The sequence below is a fragment of the Lytechinus variegatus genome, chromosome 17 (genome assembly GCF_018143015.1).
Source record: "Lytechinus variegatus isolate NC3 chromosome 17, Lvar_3.0, whole genome shotgun sequence".
NCBI classification, from domain to species: domain Eukaryota; kingdom Metazoa; phylum Echinodermata; class Echinoidea; order Temnopleuroida; family Toxopneustidae; genus Lytechinus; species Lytechinus variegatus.
In genome coordinates this window covers 24387489-24410433 of record NC_054756.1, presented here as the reverse complement: position 1 = coordinate 24410433, position 22945 = coordinate 24387489, and the positions used below count along the sequence as shown (strand labels likewise).

Below are 22945 nucleotides of genomic sequence, written 5' to 3'. Positions count from 1 at the left end.
AAATAACTCATTAATTCACTAGAACCGACTAGTATTAAGAATATAGCTAACCCCCCCCCCAAAAAAAAGAGATTCAAAATAATTAGGTACACGTAATTTATTTTGTTTTTAGGTGATGTACTTGCATTTTCATATTTCGGCAACATTGATCATTATTGACATGCATATCATTATGATTCTAGGAACATTTTTCTTTACAATCCTAACGTTTCGAAGTTCAGTGCGAAAATTCATTACTTTATCCATTTAGGTGAGGAATATCTTGGATGTTTTAAAGAAGTTTCGGATGACAAATTGTTATCTAGCACCTTCGTCATTAATAGTATGTCAATGAGTATTTCATATTGCTTCTGGTTTTGTCGAGGGTCTACCACACCTTACTATACGTACGCTGGTGTTGAAGATGGATCTAAATGTTCTTGTGGAGAAGCCAGTGATAACTATGCAAGACATGGAGTGGGAGTAGATTCGAACTGTTCCGTTCCATGCCAAGGAGACCATACTGAGAGCTGCGGTGGTATGGGATATATAGCTGTCTTTAGAAGTATGAATTCTAAATTAAATGAATCTGATTTTCCAGGCAATAGTGTGTCATTATCTTTTAATATTTCATCATGTTCATGGGAGGAGATACATATCATTTTGTTCGTTTAAAGACCCAGACCGGACCCAATAATGAAATTGACAAATTTCATACCAATCGAAAGCATATAAGCTACTTAATACAGCAATGTGAGCTTTATTCATTTTCACCCCTTCCCAGCTGAGTATTTTGCTTAAGAATATTGCAATTATCGGGCTTCGAACCCGGCTTAGAAATTAGGCTTTATTGTGCTTTTCAAATGCCTCGAGACCGTGACGTCACGTTGTGTAAGAAGCGTCGTGATTCCATAGGTTTGTACACAGAAAAACTGGGTTATTTTTTTGCTTTCCAGATTACGCATTTCATTTTCTTCACTTCCATCACAGAGTGATATCACATATATTTTTTCCTACATGCTTAAATTATGAAATCTACAGTTTTGAACTAGTTTTTGCCATATTTTATTTCCTGCTTATTTGGCGTAGATTTCAATTCTATCTGCATTCAGATTATGTATGACAAATTTTCCTGACATAGCAATTTAGGCCCAATAAGAACCAAACAAAGAAATCACAAAAAAGGTAGTGAATAGCTGTAGGTTTCCATCAATTTGAACAGGGAATAATTGTGAGTGCCATTTTCATCTGAAAACGAAAAAAAAATTGGATTCATAATATAGAAATGGAAGAAAATACCCAATGCTTTTGTACACAAACCTATGGAATCGCAACCCTCCAGACACAACATGACGTCATCATTTCCAGGCGACGTGGGGTGCTCAATCGAAGCGTACTTTGGAGGAGCAGTTTCTTTGATTTTTATCTAATATTTCTAAAAAATGGAAGGAGATATATAGAATATTTTTGGTATATTTGTATTCTATGAATCAATACCTTTCTTTTAATATATGATTGCTTTTACACCGGCCAGGGTCTTTAATTTAATTCTGAATGGTACATTTTTAAATTGGAGGGCAGTGGTAACTAAGAAGCTACGAACAGAAACGTGTCACTGTATTTTTTTTATAGACAAATCCATTAGTAAGTACAACATGTACATTTATTCATGTAAAATCAATACTAATGTTGCAAAATCGACTATAAACTTCATACTCACCATGTTTGTAATGTTTACCCAGGCCTATTAAGAAATTAAAACATGATATATCCGTTCTATTATTTTGTTATCTATTTTGGCAACGTCAGTTCGAATTCATCTTTTCTTCATTCAGAATAATTATGATGGACATACTTTTTGATATATTTGACTTTGTAATAATATGTTGTTTGTTTATTTGAACGGAATAATCAATAAATACAAACACAATGCAATACATTTTGATGAGACGAAATCTAAACACATACGGCAGTAACAAAATCGTTTCAACAGATAACATATTAAGTTTGGTTTACCGTTTCTTGTTCTTTTCTATTTCATTTTTAAAAATGTATTATCAAAGAAATATTTGTAATATTTAGACTTGTATTGTAACTCTGAATGTATTTTGTTGAAATGGATAAAAATTGATCGATATAAAGCTATCTCTATTTTTTCACCTTCCTTATATTTTTTACAATACAATTGCAGTATCAGCCGCCATGACAATGAACACACCGACTACGGTAGTGGGTATGTTTCCTCTCTTATTATGACAATATACGTACTGTATTCTTCAAATTTTAAATCTTAATTTTAGCAAAATAGATTTTGAAATTGAATATTAAAAAAAAAAATGAGCGGCTAATTATCAGGTTGATACGAGTAGTACATATTTAATGGCGTACCGTGGGTCACGACATGGGGGGGGGGGCTGCAAAAAGTTTGAGTCACTTATTGGGCTTCCGAAGTGCGCTCAATTGCCAGATATACTGACCTGATAGAGACACTTGACGGACGGCGCCATTAAACGGATGTGTATCTCACTGATCAAATGATGCGAGCGCAGAGCGCGAGCTGAAAATATTTGTCATTCAAGCCTTAAAGGGGACATTATAAGCACATTTTGTAATCATGTATAAGAAGAATTGTAAGAAAAACTACATGTAACTTCACTCATTTAGCTCTTTTTTCTCTTGGGAAGTTCATTGCATAATAAGAATATTCCAGAATGTCTAAATTAAACTTTGTTAGGCATGTATATTAAATGAGGCACTGCAATGTCTGGTATTTTTGTAATTTTCAATGGACAATAGAGACTGCTACACAATAGAGGCTGCTAGCGGAGAAAGGCACAATAGAATTAGCTATGTTCACTGAGGTCATTCAAGAGTCTTCTAGAATTAGGATTGCTCTAGAAAGAAGGAGAGTGTTCTTTTTCAGACAATACTAGAAGTTTCCAGAATAGTGGAAATATATATATATATATATAGGCTGACAGTTTCTCCAAGGACAACATCATTATATTAGATCAGAACTCAGAATTTCACACCAGATTTTATGTCAGAGCATAGTTTTTTTTCACCTGGAATACAACATTTATCTAATGTGGAATTATTTGCATACCATCAAAGAGCTGGTTTGAAGTTATTTTGAGAGAGGAATTCCCAGTAATCATCGAGATCATCAACCTATTCTAAACAACATTTGTAAACCCATGGATTGGTAAAATTGACTTTTTATCATTATTATCAAACTTCGTCCTGACGGTCATTTCAACACGTTTAACATTTACTCTTATTATTCGTCGTATTCCTAGTTATGCCACTGTATATTCATTAATAATATAAAATAATGTCCGTGGCTATGATTGAAAAATAAGCAAATACAGCAAGCATAGAGCTGCATACACCCCAATGTTACCATTCCTTTGAATAAAGAAATATTGATGATGTTTGAGATTTTCATCCAAGGTATTAAAGGGTGTGTTTCCCATCATTTCTGGGATTGATTTGCACCATCTTTATTTCACAAATCATTTTGATGCATTGCTTGAGACTTCACTCTCTAATTTGAACCCCAGTGCATGTTCTGTAGCTGAGGAAAGTACCAAACATTATGGTTAATAAATCAAAGATATCATTGCATTTATCAGGGATATGCAACAACTATCCCTGCATTTATGTTAAATAATCCAGATACGTATATTATCTTCAGACTGGGTGCAATATTATTTTATCCCAATCTGGTCAATGTAGTTATGTTTCCATTTTAAGTTTTAAAAAAGAATATGGTTTAAGGGTGAGGGCTGAGGTGTATTATTGCATAAATGACTTTTTGATATTTTTCTCTCTGTGTAATTCATATTCTCTTTGAAACGCAAAAAAAATAACTAATGAATAATTGACAAATATTCAAGGAAATCTTAAAACAAAATATTTATAAGTCTATACTATACTATACAGGTGAACATGCACGATGTTGCCATATTACAAGGCATTATGTAAAATTGATAAAAATGCATGTCAGTGATATTTAGTAATAAATTCAATTAATCTAAATGTTCTTTCATTTGACACAGCCACTTCACCACTTACGACATCCACTGTACCTTCCACTAACCAGGAAGTCACAAAAAACGGTGGTAGAATTTCAACACCATCTTCACCATCACCATCATCATCTTCATCGTCATCATCATCATCATCATCGTCACCACCACCACCATCATCATCACCTACGGAACCTCAAAGACAATCCAATCTACCTACGAAAAGAAATAGCACAGGTAATTTAACGACCCCTGACAATTTTCTGCTAATCTTACGCTTACAATTACTCTTTCATTATTTTTCTTTTTCTATTTATGTTTATATATTTCCTTTCTTTTAGGATAGCAACACGAATCATATTTACAATAAATGATAACAGTCACAGTAATAAAGACTATTGTAGCAACAATGATGAAATGCAATAATTTTTTTTATAATAATGTAGTACCACGATGAAGGTATCTAATGCGTATCGTCATCAAGACCCACTAAAAGCCAATTCGAATGAAACACGCGCGGGCGGTAACACAGGCAATTTGATAACAGAAAATCAGTGACTTATCCCTTGATAAAACCCCCGAGGCAACCGCCATGATCACCACATTGGAATGAGAGTGAAAATTTCATGTCGCAGGTCCATCTACCTCAATCAAAACGTATAAAAACAGTATAGGAATTAGGAAAAACCCGGTCATGCAACTTTTTATCATTTTTTAAAGAGAGTTTTGACACTTGTGCATTAAGAATAGTTATACGATAACTTTAAACGTATAACCAAGCGGAATAATTAGTAATGTTGATTCACACAGCCTTGTATGCAGGGATTGGTGGAGGTGTGGCTGCTGTTGTGATCATCATCATAGTCATCATCGCCATCGTTTGTTTATCAAAGAGAAGGTTTGTAGTAACCGTATTTCTTATTTTGTTTTTTCAGACCGAAAGGTAGTAAAGAAACTGAAATAGAAAAATAATTCCACAAATGTACTATGATATAAAACGTGATTGCTGACTGCAACTGTGACGATGTTTATGTTGTTACAAAAACACAGTCAAATTTGAAGATAAATTACTTTCAAAGTTGCTCTGTCAAGTTTATGTCTTTCCTAAACACTGGTACATCAATGAAAACCTATAAAGCAATCAGATAGTCTCCATCCTCTTTTTAAAAGTTGAGATCCTGAGCAGTCATCAAAATTTAACTTAGATTCACGACAAAAGATACTTCAAGTGTACGATACCCGCTATGAAAGGTATAACATTTTTCACATTTCTTCCTAATAGTATCAAAACCTAAATTACAGGTCACAACAGAGGATAAAGGGTATCGCTTCTTCACAAAGGGCGACTTTTACTCAAGCCAGCAGGCCTCCAGAATATGAAGAAATAAATGACTTCGGTATTACCAACGATGTAATGGCAGAGGCACCGTACGCTAGAGGCGTCCAACCTGGGGCACAAACACACAGTAGCGCGAATTCTTGTAGAGGAGACAAGAACGTTCTCGTTGTAAACCTGAATCCCAGCAAATCATCGAATATATATGAGGGTACAATGGATGAAACCCCAGATACAGAAATGACGTCATATACTTCACGTGGGACCACTGACATTCCGCAGAAAAGCAACGACCAATTAAACGTCCTTTACGCCCTGCCTGACAAGAACGGAAGCGGAGCACAGGACGGCTACGACGAAATTAATTTCGGAATTGAACCCTATTCTCCTTTTTAAAATCCTACACAGCCACCCGCCTCGGCGAAGATGGCCGACAGAATGAGCGTTTATTTACGCCGCGCCCGATAAGAACGGCGAACGAAACGGCGCCTCGGAAGATATGAACAGTCTGTACGGTATGCCAGATAAGAATAGAAACCGGAACAACTCTTCGGATGATACTTCGGAAGATGTCAGCAATTTGTACGCGATGCCCGATAAATCCAGAGGAACGCGAGATGGACATGATGGCGACCGGGATCCATACGCAAAATATGATTCATTTTCTGGTGATCAGTATATTGAAATGGAGATGGTTGAAAATGAACTTTATACTATGTAAGAGAATTTGGTTTGAAGTAACAGTAAACATGGTAAATGAATGGGGAAAAATATTTTTGTTCAGTTTTGTTTGAAATGTCATCAAACTGATTATGTGGATTTGTCTTATTGAAAATTATGTGCAAATGAAAATATAATCATCATCGTACGAGAATTTAATGCTAAATTGAAAGGAATTCATATTAAAAGCAGACATAGGATAAATTATCTTCGATAATGCGGCTAAGGAAAGAGAATTTCGTCCAACATAAAATATGGATAATTTCGCCTTCATGATAATTACAATAATTTATCACCTAATGTATTTGACGTATAACATCCAAAACTACGGCAAAGAATGGGAATAATGAAATAGATACAGGGGTCCATTTACTACATCACATTTTTTATACTAATCTGCTAATCATGACAAATTAATAACCACTTTTGAATACTGTAGAAAATCTGGAACCTTGATATCTTATGTTAGCTCGCTGAAACACGAAAATATGTTGAACGGTGAATGCACTGAACTGATGATTTCAATATACCAAATGTCAAAGCTGATTGTACTGGATCAATTATCTGATTATGCAGTAGATTTATGTATCTATGCGAGATGACAGAAACACAGCACATGCAAACGAGGCATAATAGTGTTTTAAATTTACATTGAACTAAATGTGTTCGTACCTGCTGTTTATAAGGTGTATAGGGTGATGTTATAAAGCTTATTGGTGAACGGGTGCCGATGCAATCATGTAGATATCAGTACTACGTAATAGTGTCGTATCACATTGCTTACTACGCATGTTATTCAGAATTGGTTTCTAATTTATATATATATATATATATATACATACATACATGTATGTATTTATACATTTTTTAATAAAGATTGTACAATACATTCTTCTAAAAAATGACATGTTTTATGTACAGTAATTCAGGTAAATATCAATGCTACTAAATATGAACGTTATCACATTGCTTACAAACCTATGTTATTCAGACATTTTCATCCTAAATTTTAATATAATTTTCATACCTTTATTTTATAATCAAGAATCTAAACTGTATATTCAAATGGGGAAAATGAAAGAGCTTTGTTCATGAAAATGACATGTTACTTATGCAGAGTACGAGTATTTCTATCATTCAATGATTCTTGTAATTTCTTGGTTTGAATCATTGCACTCAAAATCTAATTCAGACGTGCTGCCATAGGGAGTATTTAATTACTGAATATTTTTAATAGATTAAATCTGAACATATTGGAATCTAAATCCTTTGAGATTAAGGAATATAGCTTTTCCATTGAAATTGTATCCAGAATTTGACTGCAATCAATAAAGACTCATGTAATTTATGGTACATGTATGACAACGGGGAAATATCAATAAGTATGATTTACCCCATTCATTCTTTTTTTTTTCATGAAGAGAAAATAAAGTTTTTACAATGATTTTCTGTCAGAGTTACTGTGTTTCATATCGGCATCACATTCTAGTGTATTTGGACTGACAAGGTCGTAGCCAATGTAAAGTCATATCTATTGATATTGAGTTTATATTACGTTTACAGTATGTGCTTCTAATTGTGCATATACATATACATGTATATATATATATATATATATATATATATATATATATATATATATATATATATATATATATATATATATATGCATCCAAACAGCAAACCACCCATCTCCAATTATATTTGCTGTTTGGATGCTTATACAACAAGTCATGTTTACTTTGGCTGGGTAATAATTTCTCACTATCCTGATTATTACGTGAGAGATTTTTATTTTGCAATACGTATAATCAACAACAACAATAATAATTAGAATAGATATATAATTACATCAATAATAGGATATATATATATATATATTTTATATATATATATATATATATATATATATATATACATAACAGGTCAGGCAGGAATGGCCAACATTGGCTCTAGATCCCAAGCTAGGGAAAATAGTCGGAGAAAACCCTCTTCATGCTCAACGTCAACCTCCCAATCTGAGGAAATTGCTTGTGAGCACCAGACTCCCGACACCTGAGCATCCAAGAGGTAACATACCTTGTGACAAACCCAGATGTCAAATCTGTAAACATATCGTTACTGACACCACAATTAGAATTGCTAAGAATGTTACACTGCACCCGCAGAGACGTGCTTTACTGTTTACTCTGCGCACGCTGCCCCAAGCAATCTATATTGGTGAAACCAGCACGAAATTCCGAATGCGCTTCAATAACCACAAATCATCTATTCAGAAGAAACGTACCGACCTTCCTGTTGCCAGACATTTCTGCCTTCCTGGACATTCGTTAGCGGATGTGAAAGTGTGCATATTTGGGGGAGGATACAAATCAGCGGACGAGAGAAGAACCGCTGAACTACGAATAATTGTTAAATGTAGGAGCTTTGAGGGTGATGGTATGAACCGAGATCTGGGATTCCTAAGCGGATATTCATTCTTTCGTTAGTTCCTAAAAAGAAAAAAATACTTTGACAAGCGCCACGATGTTTGGTATCCTATCACACAGGAATTTATCTTATTGCTCAATAATACCTATCCGTACTTAATACTTTCGAGAGAACCATTTTCTCTTAACCAAATTGATCTCCGTTCTATCATCTCATCTCTTGAATTTCTTATTGTTGCGTAACAAGAAATGTTATTGCGCAATATTAATTGTTACGTAACAATTAGATAATTACAAACAAGCGTTACTATGTATGTTTCTGTGAAGGGCGCGCATCCTCAGCCAGTCATCATAACAACATCTGTCTGAGGATGCGCTCTCTGATTGATACCACACATTGTTTATACTCCTGAAGAAGACGGAGGTCCGTCGAAAATTCGAGCAAATAAAAACTATATTGGCATTGAAAGCATTACCTTTTATCTTCAGCATATTTTGTTACTATTAGAGAAGCCAATACGTGAAACTTTAAGATATACATATATATATATATATATCTATACATATCTCTCTCTCTCTCTATATATATATATATCCATATTCTATAATTCACGCCTATTAAACGTCTGCTACCGGCGGTTTCACGCCCGGACTTGAGGCGATCTTCAGGCAGACTGACGTTATTGGCTATTTGTGTGGTGCGGCGGGTCAATTTGACGCTTCGGTGGTTTCCGGTTTGGTCTCGTTCGGTGTCAGCACTTAGAAATCAGTTCTGACCTATATATATATATATATATATATATATATAGTTATATATATATATATATATATATATATATATATATATATATATATATATATATATATATATATATATATAACGGATATGAATTTTTTACAAAATTGATAAATGAAAGGAGCTTAGAAGTTGGTCGAAATGGTGTATAGTATCTCGATATGATAAAGCAGTTAAGATATCTATCTTGTCATTATTATTATTTTATTCACTTTTATCAATATTTCTATTCTTAATAAATTTTCCATGATGAAAAACGTGTATTTGTATGACGTATTTTAGATTGATCATGTATGTATTCGTTTCTTGTGTATGAGGGTTTGAATATGAACTGCCATGAAATAATTGTAAAAAAATATACATGGACTGGTATTTAGGGTCGACAGTTTGATGTTTATTTATATCGAATGAATAACTATATTTACTACAAATCTTTACTACTGATGCACTATTTTATTGCAACTTCTACTACTACTACTACTACTACTACTACTACTACTACTACTACTACTCCTACTACTACTACTACTACTACTACTACTACTCATACTTTTACTACTACTTCTTCTACTACTACTACTACTACTACTACTACTTCTACTACTGCTACTACTACTACTTCTTCTACTACTACTACTACTACTACTTCTACTACTGCTACTACTACTACTTGTATTACTACTGCTTCTTAATGTAATAACAACACATGATGATGATAAGACGTTTTAGATATACGGATGACGTAGCAGATTTTTATGCACTTTTTGTGGAAACAAGTTATTATATGAACAATTGTCAATTCATGATTTCACAAAAGTTTTAAAAATACGACATGAACATCATGTTGAATGCGTGTTCCTGAAAGAGGAACTTGATTTTGAAAATGACTCGGATCGTCTATTGTTCAGTTATCGGCTCAATAATTTCAGGTAGACTGTATATAAATCAAACAAGAGGCTGCTCCTTTATCAAACGAAAAGGAGTGCCAGAATGAACAATGTACTTGGCCATGTTTCTCAAACTGTACTTTCAGTAAAACTATGGAATATGTCTTAAAATGTATTTAGATGCGTGACTGGAATGTCGCATATTCAAATATTAGGTTAAGATGGTAATTTTGAGAAACCAGGTCCTATGCCATATCATTTACGAGGCGAAAATGTGGATTCTTGGAGGTAGGTTTTCTGACAGACACCCGCGAACCTGTAAATCAAAGATCCGACTGTTAACTTGTAGGATCCATAGATATAATACTGTACAATATTGCGAGAAGAAACTGTATTAATGCCAACAGTATCATCATACACCACATCTGTGTAAATTGTAAGCAGTTGGTTATTTACCTCATTGCAGGATTAAATGAAGGAGTCAAGATAGACCTGGAGAACTAACTAGGAATAAAGGTAAATATAATTATATTTTCGTTATTTCGTCTGTCATTTTAGGGAAAGCCGTCACAAAAACATTCAAATTACTTGCATAATTGTCACTATCAAAATTATAAATATATTCATGCGTTAAAAAATGAAAGAAAAAATAATCTTTTTGATTAATAGCGGTGTCCGATCTGCAGTAAAAAGTTGAGTTGTACAATTGGATAATATGAAAGGTATATTAGTTGAAATAATAACAAAGAGGAAGAAGTTTGGCGGAATCTGGCAACGAATAAGATATTTGTGGATGTTTGAGATAGCAAATACTTAATTCTCAATTGCCAACTTTTTTTTAACAGTGACAAGCTATTATTGTGAATTCAATTGTCAGGGGTTTATTGTCTTGTCCTGAATACCTTTTCTGTATACTTTTTGAATATATTTGACTTTCTTATTCTTTGTCTTTCACTGAAAAAAATCAAGTTTTCATCTGACTTTTTTGCTTGACGATTTTTTTTGTATAAATCAACTTCCCCATTTGTTAGTGTGTGTGTATGGGGGGGGGGGGGCTCTAATAAAGCGTGATTTAGTCATGGTAGTAAATTGAGTTGTGTACGAGGGAGAGAAGGAAAAAATATATGAATAGAATCATGGATAAATATTAAAGTGAATAAACACGGATTTTTTTTTTACAAATAACGACTATGTATATCTCAAATAATGCGAGTGGATAATAACGATAATCATAATATAAGAGCAACGACACCAATAATAATAATGATAAAATAATTAACTGTTAATTGGTAAGGATTATTTTCCATTTGTACTTCGGACAGCAATCAAAAGAGGTGAAATTAAAAGTAATGAATAAATTATTCCGAGCAAATACATGTGGCTTTTGTTTTATATGACATTTTAGTCATGTTATGTATTAGAACAAATCGATGAGGCTTTGCTCTAAATCACAACACAATATTACATTTTCGGTTAAGCATGAAATTCCCTCGGATTATAAAACCTTTATTGTTACCAAAGATCACAAATTCATTAGTTGTTCATGGTTTGTCGGATAGGATTTACTTAAAATCCTCACACGTATTAGGATACAATTCTCTTATCCAAAATCCACTGTTACATTAGGCCAGCAAAATGTTGTTTTGGTTGTGACGTGTTTCCCATAGAATTTCGAGTTTTGTACACCATCCTATTAAGTTACGTCTTTTACGCCTATCGACATGATCGAGGAACGAAAAGCATCACGAATTCGTCGCCCCTGCTTGTCGGTATCGGTCATTAGTTTCAAATAAAAGGAAATGCTATATGCCTTATTGGTAACTAGGTGTGCACTTGTTAAGAAAAAGAAGACATGATGTACTTTTTTCTCTAAGGAATAAACACTCTATTTTTGTGAATATAATTTGGTGTAAAACCGAAATAAACTTTTGGGATATAATTAGATTTTGATGAGGTAGAAAACTAGAGGGAATCATTAATAACACACAATGGTTCGCCCCTAAAATAATGTTTCGTATGCTCAGAACGTCCCGAAACCACTGTTAAGTTATACTTCTGATATTCGCCCCAAATTAAAATTCATCTGCAGATTTGCCGCTGATTGATTGTATATGAATTAGAAATGGTTTTGTATCGGATCACCCTCGTGTTTCTAACAGCTCTTCTAATGCAGTACAGTAACCACACGGTCAGATGCATCATAACAGGTAAACGAATCCTGTTTGCCAAGTATCGTGATTTTTATTCATACAAAATAATTTAAGGCTAGGTTAATTTCTTGTTACCATGTATTTAAAAGATGTAGATCGCCGTAATTTGCTTGATTAGTTGTATCCATCTGCCTTATTGATTCGTGGGATTTTGGAAAGTACTTTGAAGTGATTTAAGAAAAAAATTACAATCAAAAGAAAGATAAATTATAACCTAAATAACGTCAATATTATTTCATCGGAATTTCTATAAAGGTAAAACTCGCTATAGTGATCAGTTATATTTTCTGTGTTTGTGAAAATATGATACAAGTATCTTGTCTGTAGAGGACCGGGTGACAGTTGGAGCTTGGAAAAAGTTTTTCTCTTTCAAAGCTAATCTCAGCCGCAGGTTTTATTCTCTCCTAGATTCATATTCATTTACACACGTTGCCCTTTCTTGATAGATGTACAACTGGTTGGGGGCCCAGCATCGAATAAAGGTACAGTAGAGGTCAAGCAAGATGACGGCGATTGGGAGACGACATGTGGAATAAATCTTGACATCAATGACGTCATTGTCATCTGCAGACAGTTAGGATTCACAGGAGCAAGTCTAGCAGTGAAGACCACACAGTATGGACAGAATTCAATTCCTGACATTGGGTTGGATTGTAGCGGAAGTAAACACACATACATTTAATATTTCTTTCACAAAATACTCTTAAATACCTTCCTAAGCTAGTATATATTTATTTTGTATTGAACAAAATTAAAATTTTGTAATTTACTGTTTTGGCGTCACCCATGCAAGGGAAGCGAAAGCGAACGGACTCACTATAACCCGCAGGTTTCTCTTCCCGAACTGACCGAGAGAGTGCAGGTGGTGAGGTGGACCACTCCACCGGGGTTCCCCTAAAGACGTATGTCTGATTTCACAGCTCTTAAGTAGATATAAGAAATGGCCGAAAAAGTTGTCAGTTTATAGAGTTCGTGGTTCGTGGTTCAAACCGTTGTAAAGAGCGCATCGCCAACGCGGATAAAAGCTGTAATGGCACTGATCTGTTCTGTGGCGGCAAAGTTCATTTGAACGCAGGACTCGGTATAAACCACACTGCCATTGTGTAGCTCCATGGTTTGACCAGGGAACTGCCGATAGTGACTAGGTCTCGATGCTCGTTTCATTCAAAACCACCAATACTGTCTCTAGAAAAAAATAAAGAGGTTTACTGCTGTCACAGTCAAACCGGCCAAAACGAATCTAAACAAACAAATTTTGGAAATCAACAACCAGCGGACAATTTGGAGGCAGATGCAACAATTTATCTGCCAATTTAAACTGTCTAGAACCGTTATCTAGTAGAAGAATGTATACGTCGATGTTCCAGCAGCTTCCCTTTGGAAAGAAAGTCAATGTGGTTGTAAGATGAATTGTTCGCCTATACCATCATTGTCTTTGTTATACAGTCAAAAGATTGAGTTTAATTTATCAGATGTTTAACAATTGATAATGTTGCCTAATATTCTTTACTTATCCATCATAATTTATATCTGCTCTTAACGAAACGAATGCAGGGATGACATAATGTCTTTTCGATGACCCCTTTATCATTCAAAATTTGCAGACGTAAATCATCAGACTGTAGTGTTTTTTTTATCATGTTCATTTTGAATTTATAGATGAAGTTAACCTGTCAGAATGTTCTACATTATCACCTACATCCGGGTGTTCTCTAGCAGGATCAGCGTCTTGTCATGGTAATTAAAAAAATATTCAGCTCTTTAATATCTTGAAAAATTATGATTGAATTTTATAATAGGCAGACTACACTAAATTTGAATAAGTTCTTTGAAGTGTATATAGAGTCCCTTTAGGAGCACTATGGTCAAGTATTAGGTCAGTCTTGTAAAACCTCTGTTACAAATTCTTTAAACACATTCGATATTGACTCTTCTTAGCAATTCTTACGACGACTGATGATACCATTGGTTTAATAGCTAATGTTACATAGCAATGAGGTTATGTCATATACATCTTCCATTTCGTTTATTTCCCTTGCAACATATACAATTTGTTTCGTATATTCGATATACAAACTAGAGCAGGAAAACATATAGCAAATTTCAATGTACATTTATGATAATTACAATTTAAAAAGAAATGTCGTACGTATACCGATAAATGTAAGATCCCATTCATTAAGGCTCGTTTGAGGAAAATATTATAAAAAGGGAAGGGACAAGGGTTATGAAAATAAAAATGTAAAACAAAAACCTTTTTGCTAAAAAAAAGGAATTTCGGCACTGAAGGGCCGCAGGCAGGTATTACTTTGGCGAAAACGAATTTGCAGACCTGTACTTTTCATTTAGCATATTTTTGGCGTAGTTTGGCTAACTTCTTTTATTACTTTTATTAGTAATTTAGTTCAATTCAATTCTTTTCAAGTAAACAAATATTTTCTTCAGATGGACATCCAATGTCATATAAGATATACAACTCAATAACATAATCATAAAAAAATGGATGGAAATACAATATGTTATGCACATTGAATAAGGCGTATGATAGACCCAGGAAGCAAGTGAATGTGTTTCCAAAAGGACTGACCTTATAGCTCCAGTAGACCTGACCTTATATCTCCAATATTACTGACGTTCTATCTACAAAATAACTGACCTATTTCCAATATGACTAACCTTCTACAGGACTGAACTTCTATCTCCAATAGGACTGACCTTATTTCACCTAAAAGACTGATCTTATATCTCCAATAGGACTGACCTTCTTTTAATAGTTCGCATTTTTCTAGAGATTAGCTTCATATTATTATATGAACAAATTGTTGCAATGCATTGTCAATGATGTTCAATGAATAAAATGCAAATACCAAACTGAATACATGTATATACGGATTTAATCATGTATGCAATTATAATATCGGTATATATTATGTGTACACAACAATATTTCAAATAATTTATAATCCTACGTTTCCAAATTCAATCCTGAAACTCGTTACTTTATCATTTATCCATTTAGGTGCTGGATATCTTGGGTGTTTTGTGGATGTTTCCGGTAACAGAGTGTAATCTGGCAATATAAATATTAGTCATCTACGTGTATACCAAGCATTATCCTACGTTTTTACCTTTTTTTTATTTATCATATAGGTGACGGATATCTTGGATGTTTTGTGGACATGATAAGTGACAGGGTGTTGTCAGGCGACAGTCTGGTAAATATTTCAATGATGACCATTCCTTATTGCATCCAGTTCTGTCAAGGGTCTACCACGGCTTACTATACATACGCTGGCGTCGAAGTTGGAAACGAATGTTATTGTGGAGAAGCCAATGGTAACTATACTAGACACGGAGTGGGAGTAGATTCGGACTGTTCTATTCCTTGCCATGGAGACCCTACTGAGAGCTGTGGTGGTTCAGGACACATAGCTGTCTTTAAAAGTTAGTTCCAATCTTAAATCATCATTTCCAATTATATAGACAATGATGTACATCTAGCCTAGCTGACATGGGATAAGTTTTATTTCCTCTGCCTTCATGAATAATACAGAATTTTCAAAATATAGTATTTTACATGAAGTGTCAGTATGAATGAAAGAGGAAACAGACAATGAAATATCTTAATAGTATAAGGAGAGATTAAACTTATTAGTACTCGTAGTAGTATGATAGTTAAACGGCCATATTCGGTTAGGATTTACACGATGTTATGCATTCATATATTTTATTCATATAAAACACTGTATTATATTGTTATACTCTCATATTAACATTTGTTAACAGTATAGCACCCCGGGGGGAGGGGGTGCTATACAGTTAATAAATCTTATCTTGATAAGACTTTTGAAAATACAACCAAAAAGGCATCCTTAAACAATATGCAGATAATGATAAACGAGTATATTGAGTTGAATGGAAATCGATTAATAAATGTTCATGAAAAAAGAGAGGTCATAGAGAATGATTGCGATGGAGGTGATGACAATGATAATGAACACTATTAAGTCAAATTGACTAAACTAGACCAGTAGCCAGCTGGGCGCAACTGATATGTCTAGTCGAATTTCTGACATATTTTAGAATATATGTCAGAAAAAACTTCTGTTTTTCGAGCAAAATACGGGTAGAAAATAGTTCAATATAAGTAGAATATAAGTTGCACCCAGCTGACCCTAATTACTAGTCATTTTGTACAGATTTGTTTCTAAAGTAAAGGGTAAGTTCCCTTAAAAAACATGACACATTGACAATTCGTCTTCTTTTTATTCTTCTTATTCTTTTTATTATTATTGCTATTATTATATTATCATATCATTATTATTCATAACATCATCATTATTTATATCATTAACAAAATCATAATCATTGATGTATAAAACTCTCACAATATACTATGTATGATAATAATGATAATGATAATAATAATAATTATGATAATAATACATGTGACTTATCCACTCTCCACAGTACTCAAGCCGCATAAAGATATTAAAAAGTAAAAAGAAAGGTTTTTAAAAATATTTTGAAAGACTCAACAGAGACACATTTATAGATCCTTAAAGTGATTGGTTAACATTGGTTTGACTTTTAAAAAATCTGAGCTAGAAGGTCACACTTGTCACCTGCATGTGTCTGTGATATGTTAAAAAAATGAAGCTCAGAAAAAATTGCGTTCGAAAAGAATAATTTAGTGCTTCAAAAATTGGAATATAAAGTGACCGGAAACACCATCTTGATTTCATCCTATACACTTACGTGTACTATTTAGGCATCTATAAGACGCCTATTTACAAAATCAGGGTTTGCCTTGTAGTTTTAGCTTTTCATTCTCAATAATGGTTGTTTTCAGGGTTTATTAGTTCTAATACATGCACTTGTACACATGTTTTATCTTGGATTTAGAATTTTTTAAATCGGCTGCTCACAAAGTTAAACAATACCTTTAAGATACAATTCTAAACGGTATCCTTGAAAGACTCAACTGAGATACAGTTTTAAATGGTATTGTAGGGTGGTTACTGGAGTTAGAGCTAGGCCTTAGGGTTCACTACACAGGTGTTCAATACACAGAGAAGTTTCTATATTCAAGGCTAGGGTGGAACTCCCCGAGAGCACATGGCCCACTTTATTTCTGCCTTCTTTCCAAAATCATAGTCATCAAATTAACATAAACATTAACCAATCAAGGAGTAGTGTGTACTCTGGGTGGACACACTCTATCTATAATACATGATACATAGGATAAATCAGATAACCATTCAGGAAGTAGTGCATGAAACATAAAAGAAATCAATAGCCAATCAGGAAAGAAGTGTGTATAATGCATCAATGTGTGTGTAACAGAACATACAGGGAATCAATGAATTGAAGCATGTAATCTAGTTCAACTCCATGTCTAGCTAAACAAAGAAGTGAAATTTACAAAGACTGAGCAGATGAATTAAATCGCATCTAACATTCCAACTTGTTTATAGAAAGTTCTCTGACCTATATAATACTGAAATGAATCTAACCTGTACATGAAAGTTCTCTGACCTATGGAAATAAGGCTCTCCAGTATCCTTTACCAATAGTTCAAGTCCAGATCAGTGAAACCACATCTACTATTTCCTCAACCCGGTCGACTAAGGAGATACAAGATATAAACACCCAAAAGAAACCGATGACCAGTCAGCCAAGTTCTGGGATGACCAGTGCTCATAGTACAAGGGATAATCTTACGTCACCACCAATCGCCACAACCTTCTTCTCCACGCTCCAGCGAAATAGTCACAGTTCTTGTAATTATATACAATTAAATATCAAACTATTGGATACTGCATGTCACTCTGCTAATTTGAATGATTTCACACCGAATCAAAAAAATATACTGAATGTGTTTTGTGGTGGAGAGAGAAAGATTAAGAATGTTTTTATTCATATATAAACTCTTTGGGGACCAGTAAGGAGAAGAATATAAAAATATCACAACCTGGCGCAATGAGATTATAACAGGCAGTTTCGCATCCAGAATGCACGACTAAATCAAGAACACAGTAAATCTGTTGTATATGCCTGACAAATGACAATGAACAGCTTGGAGGTCCTTGTCGAAAATTGGTGAACCGGAATACCAGTTTCTTCCTAAATTTCGGAGCTGACGAAAACTTACAAATCTGTCGGTTGTTCAGAGGCCACGACGAAACTGCTGTTTTGATTCCTCATTTTCGACAAAGACCCCTTGGCTGTTCATTGTCATGCAGGACATTTAACAATACATGTTCTCTATTCTTGAATCCGTTCGCATCGTAAAGATCAAAAAGTCGCAAGCAACTCATAATTAAACAATAACGTCAGATCGAAAATGATATTGCACTAATTCAGATGAATATTTTTTTATGTACAAGCGATAACCTTTCTGATGTATGCATGTCCAATTTAATCGCTACAGGTCTCGGTGTTGGACTTGGCGAAGGTGTTGTCATTATTATCCTTAGTGTACTCCTCATCGTCTCGATAATATACATCTTTCGCATCCGAAAGTGAGTCCCATTTCTTATGAAAGGTTTTGTATTTTGAATAAATAAACATGGCGTGGGAAACTAAAAAAAAATTATACATTCCAATGAATACAAACACCATACCTTAATATTTAAACATAATAATGTATCAAGGGTAGCAGAAAGTATATTCTGGTCAAGAGAAATTCGTTCTTTGCAACCCAGCAATTATCCATATAGCTGGGGGATGTCTAAGTATTGAAATAACCGAAACTTTAGAATACATAGAGCCTTTACATACCAGGGAATGACTTCTTAAGATGAAAAAAGTAATACTCTATTCGTCTTTTTCCATTTATATTTTTGTCTTAAATTTTGCATTATATAGGATGATGAGAGACCTTACCAAGGATCAGAATACTCCACATGTCGATTTGGTGCAGTCATCAAGCTCGCCTGAAAAAGACACAGGTTTTTATCATGATATTCAGGATGTCAAGAAATTGGATCAATCGGCAACATCTGATGGCGATGTTCACTACTCCTATCAGATATACGAACATAAACGTGCCAATGAATTGGATCCCGACGACACCAGTGCACCACACCATTCCTATATGATCTAAGGGAGGAATACACACACACACCCACCCTCCCACACACATACAACCCCCATACGCACACACTCCCTTCCCCCACACACCCCAATACGCCCATACTCTATAAACACATGCGTGTGTGTGGTGTATGTACCGCCATACACACCCCATTTATTAATATAAAGAGAAACAAGAGTTTATGTGTAAGTATTAAGGAACGTCTATTATATTTACTTCTCTGACCACTTATTTAATCAAGTAAATAATAATAATATTCCGCATTTATATAACGCTTAATACATCGGAACGACGTCTCTAAGCGCTTTACAGACATATTATTACCCCGGTCATCGGATCCTTGCATGCCTGCACACAATGTATGCACCTTCTCCACTCTCTGGGGAGCATTCCAACAAGAGTTCCAAGACTCAATTGCTAGGCATACTACATATAGGCTTTCACATCCTACCGGGTACCCATTTAGCACCTTGGTCGAGAGTGCAAAGTGTGGATTAACGCCTTGCCAAAGGACGCTAGACGGCCCTTCGATATATGTTTGTGTATGTGGGGGAGGGTATGTGCGTGTGTGGAAGGGAGTTTTTATGTGTGAGGATGTGTGAGTGTGTGTTGGTGTGTGTATCGTCGGACATACTCAAGTTGTGAAAGTGGAGAAAAATACGGTTTACGCATTTAGGGGAAGACTTTTCTAATTGTATGACCATTCATTATGTAATATTTTATACACATATAATTTTCTCACAGCGCTGCCATTCTTTGGAATCAGCTGGATAGTAGTACCCGTAGTGCAGTTTCGAGGCAGTCCTTCTCTATATCTTATTGGAGAGCGAGAAACTACTCAGTTAAAAATAACTACCCCTATCCGACTGATTCCAGGGACGAGCAATCAAGTAAACACAAAATTGATCAATAAACACAAAATTGATCAATAAACACAAAATTGATCAATAAACATATGAATCATAGGAAATATACGCTTACATGGATTTGCATATGCACAATATATATATATTCATTTTTGTTCTACATACACACATGTATTTTAGCAATGTTTAGTATGACTGTGTGTATGTCCTGCATGTTGCTTGTCTCTTTGAACATATTTTCTTATTTGATATTTTTTCATTGTTTGTATTTATTGCATGTATGTATTTGTTATTTGTATGCAGGGTCCCTAAGAAAAAACAATGTTTAGTTCACTGATGGGGTTACCCTGGGTAAACATAACGAAATTAATAGATTAATAAATAAAATACCTTTTTTTCTCGGCAATCAAAGGAAGCATGGGACTGTGGTTGTCAAATATGTTCTTGCATATATCATGTATGGAAGTTTCATTAGACCTCGTCGTCACTGACAAATCATACGTGTATGGTAGTCATATGAAACAAAGATTTCTAAAATTTATTTTGGTTTAGATTTTGTACGATGTACTCTGGCTTGTCCCACTGTGTTTATAAGATAAATTCAATGCCCACATGGTTTATGACTTCAAGGTATGTAATTTTCATACTCGAATGTTATACACATACGATACATTTATTACTTTTGTCATTTCTGTTTCATTCGAAAATTTTGGTTCAAAGATGAAAAAGAGAAAATAAAGAGAAAGAGAGGGAGGAGAGAGAGAGAGAGAGAGAGGAGGGGGGGTTATTTAGTTGGTAAAATGTGTACATTTAATAATATAATCCTTTATAATAGCAATACATTTTTTTGGAAAAGAAAAATAAAAAATGCGCATTTTAAATTTAGGCAAGTGAAATATTTGGAAATACAATTGTTGTTCATGAACATTGATCATTTGTTTACTCTCTCTCTCTTTCTTCCTTGATAATGTATTGAAAAAAATAATTTGAAAAAAAATCTTTCCATATTGTAATTTTTATGAGGTTGAAAGATGATATCGTGAATGGACAAGAAGACACAAATAAATCACAAAACTATTCATTAAAAATAATGAAATAGACTCACCTTTTATTTGTAATTGTTCTTTCAAACTTGAATAAATGGAAAATAATGGCAAGAATGTGCATCATGTATATGGGAGAGAGAGAGAGAGAGAGAAAGAGAGGGAGAGGGGGGGGGGAGAGCAAAAGTTTTCAATAGTAATAATTCTAAATTATTCTGTGAATAATTTTGAATGACATCCGATGACATCCTAAAACAATTCAAGAGTACGGATAAATTGAAACACACTATTGTTTTGGGATAAGGATTGTTTACCATTAAGAAAAATAAAACACGTTAGAGCGAGATTATCACACTTTCTATAAATAGGATGTGTTCATAAAAGAGGAACTTGGCTCTGAAAATGATTCTGATCGCCTATTATTCAATAATTTGATCAGTAATGTAGAGTAGACTCAATAGAAATCAAACAAAGATGTTCCTTTGTGACATCAAAAGGAGTGCCAGAAAGGGCAGCCTTTAGGCCATGTTTCCCGAAATGTCCTTTCTGAAAAACCATGCCATAACCGCTGGAATGTATTTGAAACTCGAAAAAGAATTTGCGCAGAGGGACGTCGTACTGACAGGATCCCACATTCGTTTGAGATACAAAGTTTGTGAAAGCAGGTACATACTTCATACCTTCTACCAAGAAGAGGTAGTTTTCCGGAATGCATGTGTCATGAAGCTATGTATTGAAATCTAGCGAGACAATTTGGAGTATTCTCTAGCACAAAACTGATAATCATAACAGCTCGAAGTGCCTTCATGCGTTGATATAATTGGAAGAGGGTCCTCACCCGTTCGTCGTGAATAAGACAAAGGGATGGAACATACATAAAATGGTAATTATAATTATTGTTATTACCTTCTTTTGATTCCTTTTTCCTAAATACGACTAATAAATTAATACGATTTATGATATACCGAAAAAATAGTGGTTACAATAACTGTTCAATGAAATTTTTACCAATGACTGTGAACAGTCATTTTTCTGTTTGATAATTTTTCTTTAGGATTGTGCTTTTAATCCTCTCTCTTCTTTGTCTATTTTTCTATTAAGCGCATAGAGACGCCCATGCATGAGTAGTGATACGCGCAATACAAGCAACGTCATATTATTATTATTTTTAATTATTAACCGTATCAGACATCTGAGCAGGGCAACTTTCAAACATTGTTGCCTGCTTAAGACTGGGATCAAATTGCCGGTCAATAAAATTCCAATTGTTTATCCACGGGCCCAATTTATTGCCCGCTCAGGAAAGTCAATGAGAAAATGCGTGGAAATGTAGCGGGCAATAAAAAGCAGCGCTAATATCCGGGTATTCTACGCGTTTTTGCACGCGTCCTTGAACCGCGCAGTGGTCATACGTCATAATGGTAATCAAGTTAAGACAAAGCAGGCAAGGGACGCATCATTTCAATTACGTCACAATGGTAAAGTTCAGAGGCCCAGTCTGCTCAACACGATAAACTAAGATTCTCATTCTAAAAATTTAAAATATCTA

General features: G+C 34.4%; 1 protein-coding gene across 1 annotated transcript; it reads left to right on the top strand.

Moving 5' to 3' along the window:
• Positions 1-18053: 18053 nt before the first annotated feature.
• LOC121430585 lies at positions 18054-19786 on the top strand. Its single transcript, XM_041627903.1, has 3 exons — positions 18054-18171; positions 18822-18912; positions 19259-19786. Exons 1-3 carry the CDS (start codon positions 18054-18056, stop codon positions 19494-19496), a joined length of 447 nt encoding a protein of 148 aa, XP_041483837.1. The 3' UTR covers positions 19497-19786.
• The last annotated feature ends 3159 nt before the right edge of the window (positions 19787-22945 follow it).

What these genes read in the sequence shown, in the direction of transcription:
- LOC121430585 (XM_041627903.1), top strand. Translation starts at nt 18,054, where the DNA reads ATGACCAGTCAGCCAAGTTCTGGGATGACCAGTGCTCATAGTACAAGG. An exon ending in GCGAAATAGTCACAGTTCTT is followed by an intron (nt 18,172 to 18,821) that starts GTAATTATATAC and finishes TAATCGCTACAG; the next exon opens with GTCTCGGTGTTGGACTTGGC. An exon ending in TACATCTTTCGCATCCGAAA is followed by an intron (nt 18,913 to 19,258) that starts GTGAGTCCCATT and finishes TGCATTATATAG; the next exon opens with GATGATGAGAGACCTTACCA.